The sequence below is a fragment of the Ranitomeya variabilis genome, chromosome 8 (genome assembly GCF_051348905.1).
Source record: "Ranitomeya variabilis isolate aRanVar5 chromosome 8, aRanVar5.hap1, whole genome shotgun sequence".
Taxonomy (NCBI): Eukaryota; Metazoa; Chordata; class Amphibia; order Anura; family Dendrobatidae; genus Ranitomeya; species Ranitomeya variabilis.
This window is the reverse complement of record NC_135239.1, coordinates 153,044,291-153,057,671: the sequence shown is the minus strand read 5'-3', so window position 1 is coordinate 153,057,671 and position 13,381 is coordinate 153,044,291. Positions and strand designations below refer to the sequence as shown.

The following is a 13,381-nucleotide window of genomic DNA, read 5'->3' as shown; positions in this document are numbered from 1 at the left end:
GACAGTATTGGTTGCAAATCCCTTTTTGTTGAAGTAAACTTGTTAAACGTTTCAGCGCCTCAGTCTTTCATTTGGACAATAGCCATCGATCCAGGATCGGGGTCATCACAGCTGAGAGGACCTGCTGCTGATCAAGTAAGTGTCTGTTCCTTCATGATATCCCTTGCACTGTGCATCGCCTGAGGCCACAGCACCGGGTCAAGCCACTAGTGACATCCCCCTCAAGAGATGGACCTCTTTTATCTGGTGCTGGGTACCTCGGTCTCCCGGGCGTCACAATGTCCTTTTTCTCTATTCCTCTTTTCCTACTATGGGTATTACGGGCCTATAATCCGTCATAGGGCTGTTAGGAGTTCAGTTATACGACCTCTCACTTTCAGCTCCTCAACCCAACTGCCAGTCCTTTTCTCAGACCAGAATAGATCAAGGGGAGTCTCTGGAGCTCCCCCTTCTGGCCGGAGATGGTAGTGCAGTCTTGCTATTTTCATATTTGTATTTGGTGTCAATAACTATTTTTGTGGCAAATACACCTAGGGGCGCCACAGGAGCTTGTCACTTCTTTTAGCAGTTTATCAGCTTTTTTCAGCGTTTTTCACCCATTGAAATGAATGAGTGGTTAAGAAATCGGATTTTTTTTCAACACTAAAATTTGTCTGCATGCGCAAGAGACAAATCTAGCATGCCAAAACAAAGCAAAAAGGCCAAAAAAAGCAAGAAAAACATGCCTTTTTTTGCAGCTTCTTTCCTGTAAGAGATCAGGTTTTGATGCAGAAAAATATGCTGAAAAAATGTCTAGTGTGAAGTTACCCTAACTTTTATCCTGGAATATATTAAGTTCGTCGATATGAAAAAGGTTACAAATTATACTTCTTACTTTGATAATGAACATTTTATATGTTAGGCATAGTATTGGCCCAATATGGGAAATCATGGAAAGAACAAAGAAGGTTTGCTATGACCACACTGAGAAACTTTGGGATGGGCAAGAAATCCCTGGAGGAGAGAGTGACAGAAGAAGCACAGTTCCTTTGCTCTGCATTTAAATCTCAAAAAGGTGAGTTACAATTGATATGTGCAACTATGTGATTATTCCTGCAAACTGGTGATTTTTTTAAATTTAGAAAATGTGGAATTGAAAATAGAATCTGTATTACAGCAGTGCAATCTCCATAGTCTTATATATGTTAAATACAACTTGTCAGTAAGATTTTGAAATGTTAAATAAAGATTAACTGATATACTGATTAAAATAATATCTTTGGTGAAGAAATCCACTTTTTTTGTTCTTCTATAATCACCAAGTGAACTTTTAATTAGATTTTTGTTCACAGGGGCCGGACTGTACACTGAGTCTTCTCCTCACTGACTGTGATCTCTGGCCCCTCCGCTGTCTCCAGTCTATGAATGACTTGCTGCCTCCGTTTGAAATCTCAGCAGTGACCTGTCATTGGAGGATTGGATTGGAGGCAGGCGGAGGGGCTCTAGAATCACAAGGAGGGAAAGACCCAGTGCACAGTCTGGCCCCAGAGCACCGAAATTTAAATAGCAGAACAATTCAAATGGCGATTAAAGAAGAAAAACAAAGCAGATTTCATTACCAATGATTTCAATTTAATCAGCATTACATCACCAGTACAGCCATGCCTTTATTTTACATTATTAAATCATGCTGACAGATTCTCTACAAATATTTCTCTGTAATTAAAAAGTTGGTAATGGTGAAACACAGACACAAGACATTTTCATATATTTGCTGATCCCTAATTGTTAAAAGCCTAGCAGCACACAGGTTTTGATGAGAGGGCACGTTGGAGTCAAACGCTCCTGATTCACTGAGGTACATGCCTCTTAATAAATCAGGAGCATTTGACAAGTGGCGTGCACCTCCATGTACATCAGCAGAAATTCTACTACAGTCAGACAATGGAGTAAGATTTCCTGGTGTAAGGAATGATATTGTATTTTGGCAGAGCTGGGTGAAACTGAAATGAAAGCTTGGAGTTATCCAAAAAATATGCGACAGTTTTCAGGCACAAAAGCTTTGATGAATTTAGGCCAAGATTTTTAACTTGTGGCAAGCGGTTCTTCTCTGATTGTTCTGGTCATGACCTCAAGGTAAACGTATCATGGTACAGTTGGAAGAAACCTGGACAAGAACAGTATGGTTTGCCGAACTCCATACCTTTCAAAAAAATAGATTCACAGGTGAAATCTGTAAACCTATAGTTTCAAGATTTGTAGGCAAGTCAATGCTACATCATCTTGTTGTACAAACCCCTGACCCTGTATATGTGATTTCACATCAATCTTTATCAATATTATGTTTTCTACAGATCAGTTTGATCCAATTCTGCTCATAAACAATGCTTCTAGTAATGTGATCTGTTCACTTGCATTTGGAGAACGTTTTGAGTACAATGATGGAAAATTTAAACGACTTTTACTTCTTTATAATGCATCATTAAAGGCTAAATCTGGACTCCTAGGTCAGGTAAGTTAAAGTTTTAAATCTATATGGCACTAATAATTATTTTATGTAAAAGCCTACAAATTGAAGGGCAGTTAGGATGCAGCATTAATTATAAACAGCCTTAGGCTGAGGTCACGTGGCTGGTAGGTATGGATGGGAAATTTATGCCCTAAGTACATATATTTTTAGGTTTATTGTATAAAGCAGTAATGCTGTTTAAATCCCATAAAATCAATGATTGCATATCTTATAGTATAGAGTTCTGCTGTATTCTTTTGTTTGTGTATAGTCAGGGGCCGGCTGGCACTTTTCAGCCTGGGGGGCAATCACAAGGCAGTGGCCCTCCAGTTGTGGTGCTTTTGCCCTGTTTATCTCTGGTCGCTGCATTAAAGCAGCAGAGACAACAGGCTTTAAAAACAGGCTGGTACATAGATATGGGAACAGAACGGAGCTAGCTGCATATATATGGAAGCAGAACCAAGCTTGCTGCCTACATAGATACTGTAACAGAAGCAAGCTGACTACATAGACACGAGACCGGAACCAAGATTGCTATGTAGACAAGAAAACTGACTAGAGCTTACTACAGAGATATGGGAGCTGAACTGAGCTTACTACAGATATAAGGGAGCAGAACCAAGCTTACTATGTCTACTACAAGATAAAAGTAGACATAGTAAAAGTAAAGTAAAAGGAAACAGAACCAATACATATCGTACCAGAATCTAGACTACTACATTGATACAGTACCAGAACCAAGGTTACTGCTTAGATATGGTACCATAACTGAGCTTACTTACAAACATACATACAACTCCAGAAACACGGACATGGAAACACACAGTATGGCAGGGGCATTGCTAGGCTCCTTAAAGATCAAGGGCCCAAGCCCCAAAGTGCATGTCTCCCCATACGATCACCCTATAGCCTTTTAAAATCGCATGCATATACAGTACACTGCTCAAAAAAATAAAGGGAACACTAAAATCCCACATCCTAGATATCACTGAATGAAATATTCCAGTTGTAAATCTTTATTCATTACATAGTGGAATGTGTTGAGAACAATAAAACCTAAAACTGATGAACGTAAATCACAACTAATATCCCACGGAGGTCTGAAGTTGGAATGATGCTCACAATCAAAGTGGAAAATGAAGTTACAGGCTGATCCAACTTCAGTGGAAATGCCTCAAGACAAGGAAATGATGCTCAGTAGTGTGTGTGGCCTCCACGTGCCTGTATGATCTCCCTACAACACCTGGGCATGGTCCTGATGAGGCGGCAGATGGTCTCTTGAAGGATCTCCTGCCAGACCTGGACTAAAGCATCCGCCAACTCTTGGACAGTCTGTGGTGCAATGTGACATTGGTGGATGCTGCGAGACATGATGTCCCAGATGTGTTCAATCGGATTCAGGTCTGGGGAACGGGCGGGCCAGTCCATAGCTTCAATGCCTTCATCTTGCAGGAACTGCTGACACACTCCAGCCACATGAGGTCAGGCATTATGCTGCATTAGGAGGAAACCCATGGCCAACCGCACCAGCATATGGTCTCACAAGGGGTCTGAGGATCTCATCTCGGTACCTAATGGCAGTCACGCTACCTCTGGTGAGCACATGGAGGGCTGTGTGGCCCTCCAAAGAAATGCCACCCCACACCATTACTGACCCACTGCCAAACCGATTATGCTGAAGGATGTTGCAGGCAGCAGATCGCTCTCCACGGCATCTCCAGACTCTGTCCCGTCTGTCACATGTGCTCAGTGTGAACCTGCTTTAATCTGTGAAGAGCACAGGGCGCCAGTGGCGAATGTGCCAATCCTGGAGTTCTGTGGCAAATGCCAAACATCCTGCACAGTGTTGGGCTGTGAGCACAACCCCTATCTGTGGATGTCAGGCACTCAGACCATCCTCATGGAGTCAGTTTCTAACCGTTTGTGCAGACACATGCAGATTTGTGGCCTGCTGGAGGTATTTTGCAGAGCTGTGGCAGTGCTCCTCCTGTTTCTCCTTGCACAAAGCCTGAGGTAGTGGTCCTGGGTTGTTGCCCTCCTATGGGCCCCTCCACATCTCCTGGTCTACTGGCCTGTCTCCTGGTCATGCCTCCAGCCTCTGGACACTGCACTGACAGACACAGAAAACCTTCTTGCCACAGCTCACACTGATGTGCCATCCTGGATGAGCTGCACTACTTGAGCCACTTGTGTGGGTTGTAGAGTCCATTTCATGCTACCACGAGTGTGAAAGCACAACCAACTTTCAAATTGACCAAAACATCAGCCAGAAAGCATCATTACTGGGATGTGGTCTGTGGTCCCCACCTGCAGAACCACTCCTTTATTGACTGTATCTTGATAATTGCCAATAATTTCCATATGTTGTTTATTCCATTTGTACAACAGCATGTGAAACTGATTTTCAAAGAGTGTGGCTTCTCCCTCTTTATCCCCATTGGCACACAGAGATCATGATTGTGTGGTCCTGATGTTTTTCATGGCAATTCACGAGCAAAGTCACTTCAAACCTGGATAGGCCCCTAAAAAACAAATTTTGTAAATTTCCTTGAAAAAATGAAAAATTACTGCTACATTTGTAAACCTCCTAAAATGCTAACAAAATAAAACAACATTTAACAAATGGTGCTAATGTAAAGCAAACATGTGGGAAATATTATTTATAAGGCTATGTGCCCATGTTGCAGAATGTTTGCAGAATTTTCCTGATAAAAACCGGACTCCTTTCGCTGACGAAATTCTGCAAAATTAGTGAACATGATGCGTTTTTTTCCACGATGCAGCATGGGCACAACAATGCGGAATTCCATTAAAAATAATGCAAAGCGTTTTGTAAGCATTTTTTAAGTGTTTTCACCATGAAAAAACGCGGGGAAAAAACGCAAAAAAAAATGCAACGTGTGCACACAGCCTTAATGTTCTGCTACGGTATGACTATCTGAATTAAAGAGATAATCACTCAAAGTTTGAAAATTGCTATTTTGTACATTTGTCAACTTTCTGATATTTTTTATAAATAAACACAAAACATATCGATGTAAATTTATCATTATCATAAAGTATAATGTGTCACGGAAAAACAATCTCAAAATCACTAGGATTTGTTGAAGCGTTCCAGAGTTCTTACTACATAAAGGGACACTGGTCAGATTTTTTAAATTTGTCTCTGCCACTAAGGGGTTAAGAAAGGATGCATAACAAGCCAAGCATTCCCCACCCTGCAGCCAGGTCTTGAATAGACACTACAGCTGCTGGGAGGGCGGGCAGCCCTGTCTGTTGATAATTAACCAGCCCAGGGGGCAAATGTCTCTCTGCCACCCAGCCCAGTCCGCCCCGTGTATAGTGATAAGTGATCATGCTAAGTACTGCAAGAATCGTGGTGCTTGAGAGTGTTCGTTACTCAATCGAGTATCGCGGGTGCTCGAGTCCTTGCTCCACATGTTTCTCTGCTTTTTGACAAAAAAACTTTCTCAAGTTAAACCGCCGTATCCTGTATTCAGTATAGGGGTGGAGGAGGGATAGTTTTGGATTAGAGACATATAGGCAGTGTTTAATATTACTATTACAGCAATTTTATACCGCAGCTGCACCATTATAAGAAAAGTCCTTTTCAGTGCTACATACTGCCCTTTATCTAGTAAAACTGCTGTTGCCTGCATTCAGTATAGAGGTAACTGGTGGAGAAGGGATAGTTTTGAATCAGAGGCATAAAAGCAGTGTTTAATATTGCTATTACAGGGCTTGTTTACTGCTGCTGCACTACTAACCGTGTCTTGACCGCTGACAGTAGTTAAACATCGACACTTGCTGGGCTTTATGCAATGCCAACGTTTCTCTACAGTCGGAGGTCATGCAGTGCGCAGGACCTCTTGCAAGATCTGCGATTCCGGTGCAGAGTGGTTGCTCTGACAGGTGACATCCTCAGGATTTGATTCGATCAGTTCCCAATGATGCTAACTCTCTGCTATTTTCTAGATGCCACAATCGCAGCATTTAGAAGATACCAGAGGGAGAGCATTTCTTTATACACCTCTCTGATGCCTCCCCCCCATGATGAGATGTGATCACATCACAGGGTATCCGAGTGTTTTTATGGCAGTCAGAGGTCACATGATGAGATCCGGGTCTCCAAGCTATGTTGGCCTGTTAGTCAGCTAGCAGCTGAGTCTAACAAAAGATCTGCCAGTGTAAAACTGACAGTTCTCAAGCATTGCAATACATGTGTATTGCAATGCATGAGACCAATGATGAGTGATCAGAAAAATAAAAATTTAAGTCCCATACAGGGACTAAGTAAAACAGTAAAAAGAAAAGTAAAAAAAAAGTTTTTAAACTAGTTAAAAAAAATCACAAAGTAACAAAGAGAAGGAAAAATATTAAAACAATAAATATTTATGTAAAAACAATAAAAGTACACATATTTGGTCTCATGAAGTCTGGAACAACCTATAAACTACCATACTAATCAACCCCTTCAGTGCACACCATAAAAAACGGAGCAAAAAACTTTGCTTTTTCATCATATCGCCGAACAAAAAGTGGAATAAAACGCAATCAAAAGGCAAATGAAAATAAAAATTTTACTGATGAAAACATCATATTGTCCCAAAAAAAATCCGCCACACAGCTACATCAGCAGAAAAATAAAAAAGCTCACAGAATAAAGTGAAGCAAAAACCAATTCTTTTTTTCTTTAAAATAGTTTTTATTTATTTAAAAGTGGCAAAACATAAAAAAACTATAAAAATGTGGTATCACTGTAATCGTACTGACCCGAAGAATAAAGTTGTATTATCAATTTTACCACACACGGAATAGCAATAAAAAAAGAAAAGAAAGAATTCCTGAATTGCAGGTTTTTGTTCATTCTGCCTCCCAAAAATCTGAAGAGAAAGCGATCAAAAAATTACATGTATCCGAAAATGGTATCAGTAAAAAATGCCAACTCGTAACACAAAAAACAAGACTTAACATGACTCTCTTTTTTGACTATACATCTGGACAAGTGCAGTGAGAACACTGTTTTCTTACTTATATGCCATCTTATGGCTATATCATGGCAGTGTCCATCGTGAATATATCCTTTTTCATCAGCAGTATTTGATATTTCCTATATTGGCTTTTTGTGATATATTAGGTCCAAGTTCAGTGCTTTTTGATACTGAGATATTTACTGTAACCCATGGTGTCATTCTTTTGTGTCTGCTGGATGGGTCCTTGAGGGGATTATTGGCTGTGGTGATGTTAGCTCGGAAGCTTGCTCCAGCACATATAGTGCTGAGAGAGTTATTATCATTCGGGCCGGGTTTTACAAGCAGTCACAAGAGAGGGGTGGATATGACTGCTCACATATCCTAACCCCAGGGGCGTAGTTTGGCAGAAAAAATGGAGACCGAGTGTCTCTTATAGTGTCTGTGATTGGAGGTATGGAGGAGTCCAGTGTGTTTGACATTGACCTAAGCGGGCGTACCTACAGTGCTATATAGACTATTTTCTGTTTGTTTTCACTTTGTGCCAGAGAAGTGTAGTACAGTGGTAGCACTCTTTGCAGTGATGAGGCAGTGACCCAGCAAAGTTCAAAGCAAAATATCTCTTTAATGTTTAACTCAAAAAAACACAGCATGTGACATCCTCTAGATCGCAGCCAGGAACAAGACAGTGTGGCACCCCAGGATTTCGGGTACCACAGTGGTGCTGCCTTCCTCTCGGGGAGGGTAGTGCCATGCCAAGAGACAGGAGGAATCCCTTTGGCAGGTAACCTTACATGAAACACGTTCTGACTCCAGGCCAGAAGGGGGAGCTCTAGGCCCAGTTCAAAGAGAGCTTCACTTATAACATCCTGGTCTGGAGGAGGAGTCAGTCTGGTGCAGACAAGCGGACAGTTGACAGTTGGTAGCAAACAGTGAGGAAGCACAGAAGGACTTAGGAGCTAAAGAAGGGCTGCGACTGGGCCTCTCCAAGCTGAGTGCAGAAACCGGGCATCAGGAGCCCGAGGTCGTGAGGAACTACATGTCCCACGGCAGAACTGGAGGGCAGGAAACTAAAAAGGACTTGCCCACATAATACTTGAGGCAGAGCAGCAATCAGAGTCCGGAGTCACTGTGGATAGAGACCCCAAAGAGATGGCTCAAGTTGCCTACCGTGCAGGTACTGTCCCTGGAAAGGGGAAAAAAGAAGACCTTGTTAGACAACTACATGCAGCAAGGGACTACAGACCAGTGCATAGTGGAAGGCTCCAAAACGGACCTGTCAAGGGGATTTCCACTTGTTTTCAGGCTGCCTGGACTCCATCTATACCGGTTACCGGTACCCTGGACTGAGGCTGCTTAACACCAGTAAACCAGGTAAAGACTGCAACCCTGTGTCCTCTATTAATTTGCAGCATTCACCATCCCTGCCAAATACACTGGGAGCCCTGGGGACACTGCTTCCCCTGTGGGAAGTGACACCATCTTTGCTGCAACACCATCGCCCTCAGAGGTCCCCTTTATGCAGCGTTGGTCACCTCTGACCGAGAACCACAGGTAGCATCACAAACTTTCACTATTTCCACAACCCTTTTATAGACCGTCCATTTTACTTGGGTGCACAGGGCCACGGACTGGGTCACTGCCACCGTGACTACCCCTTTAATTGCGACCAGACCCGGTACCGAGTACCCCACTACCCTGTTGGGTGACTCAACAGTCTGGTTCGCAGCCAGGCACATATCCTCTTTATTACAGTCACTAAACATGCCAGCTTACCTCTGACCTGTTGCCGTGGGCGATTGCACCGCCTTGTTAATGTCTCTTTACTCACAGCAATACAGAGTACTCAATATTAGTACACCATATCCTCCAGATCGCAGCCGGGAACCATATCTTCCAGTTTACAGTCACTAAACATGACAGTCCACTTCCTGATAGTAGTTGCCGTGTTCGACTGCACTGCTGTGTACGCTGTGGGTACCAGGCATCTCAGCTCCCCTGGCTGTTTGGCTCTGCTGGCCTGTGTTGCCTCACACAGTGTGGAGGTCTGTAGAGCCGATTGCTCTGTACTCCTCCAAACACCAGACTGACACTGACTCTTACCCTGACACACCCAAACCCTATACTGCAGCATTTTTAACTTGAATCTGTGGCCTTCAGAAACATGGAAAACCCGACCTGGAATGAAACTGACTGCACGACTACCATCCTGCAGTCTGTTTCAAAACACAAAAAGCTCAGAGCAGGTATTCCCTAAATCTGCCTTGGACAACCAGCATGCCCAAGACCTATACTCACTTTAGTCTGCATTGCAACCACAGCTACGCCTGTGACTGCAATGCACTCTCATGGACTCAATACGCCTCCATACGCATCCTGGGGGAACTTATAGTGACCATCACATGTAACACCAGTCACTGTCTCACAGAAGGCTATGTTTTGTTTGCTCGTGCTTAAGCAGGTTAATGAAATTAATAAATTTGACCAAACATTTTTTATGAAACTGCTTCCTGTGCCTACCTCAAATCGCAGCTGAGTGAGTAAAACCTTACCAATTGAGAAATAAAGTCTTTATCTATTATTACTAATATGATTGTCACTCTCATGATAATCGATTTTGGGGCACACTGCTCCAATTCTTTGTAGGATTTAATGTACTAGTCACTGCAGTGGCAGTTTGCATTTTTCACTCAGCAACATCCACTGCAGCTTGTTTCTAGAAAACACTTATTGAGTCAAAATTGTCACTACACCTGCAGATAAATTCCCAGAAGGGTGTAATTTTCAAAATGGGGTCAGTTGATGTGGTATTCTGCTCTTTTGGCACTTAGGGCTTTGTATATGGAGTCTGCAAACTTCTACAATAATTTGTTCTCCAAGAGTCAAATAACGTTCTGTCCCTCTCGAGTCTTGTTGGGTTGTTAAGCAGTACTGTACAGCTACATATAAAGAATTGCCACCTTCAGAATAAAATGTGTGACACTTTGGCACAATTTTTACCCATTTCCCCATGAAAAAATGTAAAATGTGGTGCTAAAATATTTTGTTGAGGCAAAAAAGTAATTATTTTTGTTCACTGCCCAATATTATAAAATTTAGTGACACACCTGTGGCGTCAATAAGATCACTGCACCTCTAGATGAATTCAATGAGAGGTTTAGTTTGTAAAATAGGGTCAGTTTTGGGGGTTTCTGCTGTTCTGGAACCAGAGGGGCTCTCCCAATGTGACGTGGTACCCTCAAACCACTCCTGTAAAATCTGCACCATAATTTGGCACTAATTACTTTCTGAGCTTTGCTCTGTGCCTCAAAAGTAGTTTTTGTCCACTTATGGGGTATTAACGTACTCAGGAGAAAATTTATAACAAATTGTACTGTTTATTTTCTCTTATTACCCCTTTTGATAATTGCAAGCTTGAGGTCAAAGCAACACTTTACTGGAAAAAATAGTGAGTCGCCCGCCAGGGCTGTGGGGTACTCGGTACCGGGTCCGGTACTTCACAGGGGGATGTCACGGTGGCTGCGACTCGGTCCGTGGCCCTGGGCGCCCATGTAAAAGGGAAAGATCTTTAAAGGGATAAAGTTTATGTTTGTGACGCCACCTGTGGTATTCAGTCAGGGTGACCGACGCTGCTTTATGGGGTCCGCTGGGGTGATGTTATGGCAGCTGGATGGTATACCTTCCCACAGGCAAAGTATATCCCCAGGGCTCCTGGTGTGTAGATGGTGGCATGCTGAGAGGTGCAGATAAGAATGAAGACAAAGGATTGCTGTCTCTTTACCTTGTTTACTGTTGGTTTCAGCAGCCACAGTCCAGGGCACCAGATCACAGGGCAGGCAGAGAAGTCCGGGCAGTCCAGAGACAAGCAAGTTCCCCTGGGTAAGTCAAGTGGGAGCCTACCACTGTGCGCTTTCTGTCTCTAAGTCCCTGCTGCCACTAAGTGTCTCAACAAGGTCTTTAATCGTTCTGCTGTCCTAGGACAGGTACCTGTATGACAGGCAGCTCGAGCCGTGTGAACTGGGGTCTGTTCTTGGTGACTCCAGGCTCCTAGGTGCTGCTGTGCCACAGGTAATTATGGGCAAGGTCCTTGTAGAACAATACCCTCCGGTTCTGCTCTGTGTTTTATAATCCACAAAAGCCTCGGGCTCCCTGTACCCGGATTCTTGCGCTGTCACTCTTCAGAGGCCTGCTCGTGGCCTCCTGGAGCTCTCACTTTCCTCTGTGCTCCACTCCTGTCTGTCCTCACACACAGACTCCTACTCCAGACTGAATTCGCTCCGCCTCCAAACCAGGATCTTTATTCAGGGAAGCTGCCCTAAAAACAGGGCTTGGAGCTCCCCCTCCTGGCCTGGAAGTGGAAGGTGTTGTGTGTGTAAACCTACCAAAGGAAATCTCACTTGTCTCTGGACATAGCACTATCCTCCCCGTGAGGAAGACAGCACTACTGTGGTACCCAAACTCCTGGGGTGCCACATCCCCCCCTGTTAAATCCAGTACTCCTGGACTGGGAAAAGAAGGATAACAAAATACAAGTTAAATAATGCAAACAATTTGACAAACATTTGAACAATAATAATCTTTGGCTTCCCTTTATGGGAGGTGAGGGCACTTGAACGTTGCAAAAAAAAAAACAAGTTTTTAAAACTACATCTGGTACAGTCCTTAGTCAGATGAAGCAAACAAGGTTTTACCCATGCCGCAAGTGGGCAGAACCAATGTGCACCATGAAGGTGGCAAACTATTTACAATGAAAGTTTTTTGGTAAGCATTGTCCATTACCGCAATGTCCATTTTAAACCTGTAACAGATATAAATAAATAGTTCAAACAATTAACAGTAATTATTGACATTTTTAGTCCTTGTAACGAGCTGGAATTTGGCCCTTGGTGCTACGGATAGGCCTACGCAGTACGGGGATTGCTAGTGACCTAACGGGGTTCACTGTTCTCGCTACTACTGGTGTAGTGCTCTCCCTTATGGCTACACTTCTGGTGAGTCTACGTAGCACTGGTATACTGGACCTTCTGGGACTACTTCTACTTATTATAGGCATAGCAGATTTGCCGATACCAGAGGGTGGACTTGCTGATTCAACTGCTGGTATGACGTTTTCTGCTGGAGTCCGCTGTTGTTGAGTCACTGCTGGTTCAGGATAGCCTTGAGTCTCATTTTGTACTGGCATTAATCAAATAGACACAGAAGTAAACCCAGGTATTATATATAAAGAAATAATTGATATTTAATTAAATTTTATATAATCCAGTACCAATAATAATCCCAGAATCACCACCTGTGTCAGACCATATACTGAAACCACTAAAGAGAACAGAAACCGCATGCACCAAGCATGAACCAGACCAGTGGAAAAATGACAGGGAATATTTAAATATATATATATATCTTTTATTCCATAGCAATAGCAACAAAACCATTAAAATATTACAAGATTAAAATCATACAATTATGTATATGCATATTTCACATGTGCACCTATCAACAGAATGTATATATAGTGCAATATATAATTGCAGGAGGCAGGTCAAATTATATTATGTACTAGATACCCCAATAGGCAAAGCAAATATCAATAGAAAAGTAGAGACCATATGTAGCATATAATATAACAAACAAAAGTGAAAGTGTGTGTAATATAATCTCATACAAAGTGGCTAGTTTATAAAAAATCTATATAGAAAAAATATATATATTAAAAATATATAAAAGCATGCAAGAGTGCAAAAAAGTGCTATGTGCTGGTTTTACAGAAAGTAACTTGCCATTATAAGTGCATGCCGTGCATGTCACACATAAAAAACGTGCTATATGCACATATGATCGAATGCCACTTACTTATGAAAATAGGGGAAGTATTCCTGGACCGCCGAATGCTTGATAGTGTGCACCCCGACGCGCGTTTCGGACC

At 42.6% G+C, this 13,381-nt stretch overlaps 1 protein-coding gene across 1 annotated transcript in view; it reads left to right on the top strand.

Annotated features, from left to right (window-relative positions):
• Positions 1–13,381, top strand: part of LOC143788173 (cytochrome P450 2D14-like) — a 388,662-nt gene that overhangs the window by 129,234 nt on the left and 246,047 nt on the right. The window contains exons 3-4 of the mRNA XM_077277600.1: positions 902–1,054; positions 2,334–2,491. Coding sequence (XP_077133715.1) covers positions 902–1,054; positions 2,334–2,491 — 311 coding nt within the window. The remainder of the gene's footprint in view (positions 1–901; positions 1,055–2,333; positions 2,492–13,381) is intronic.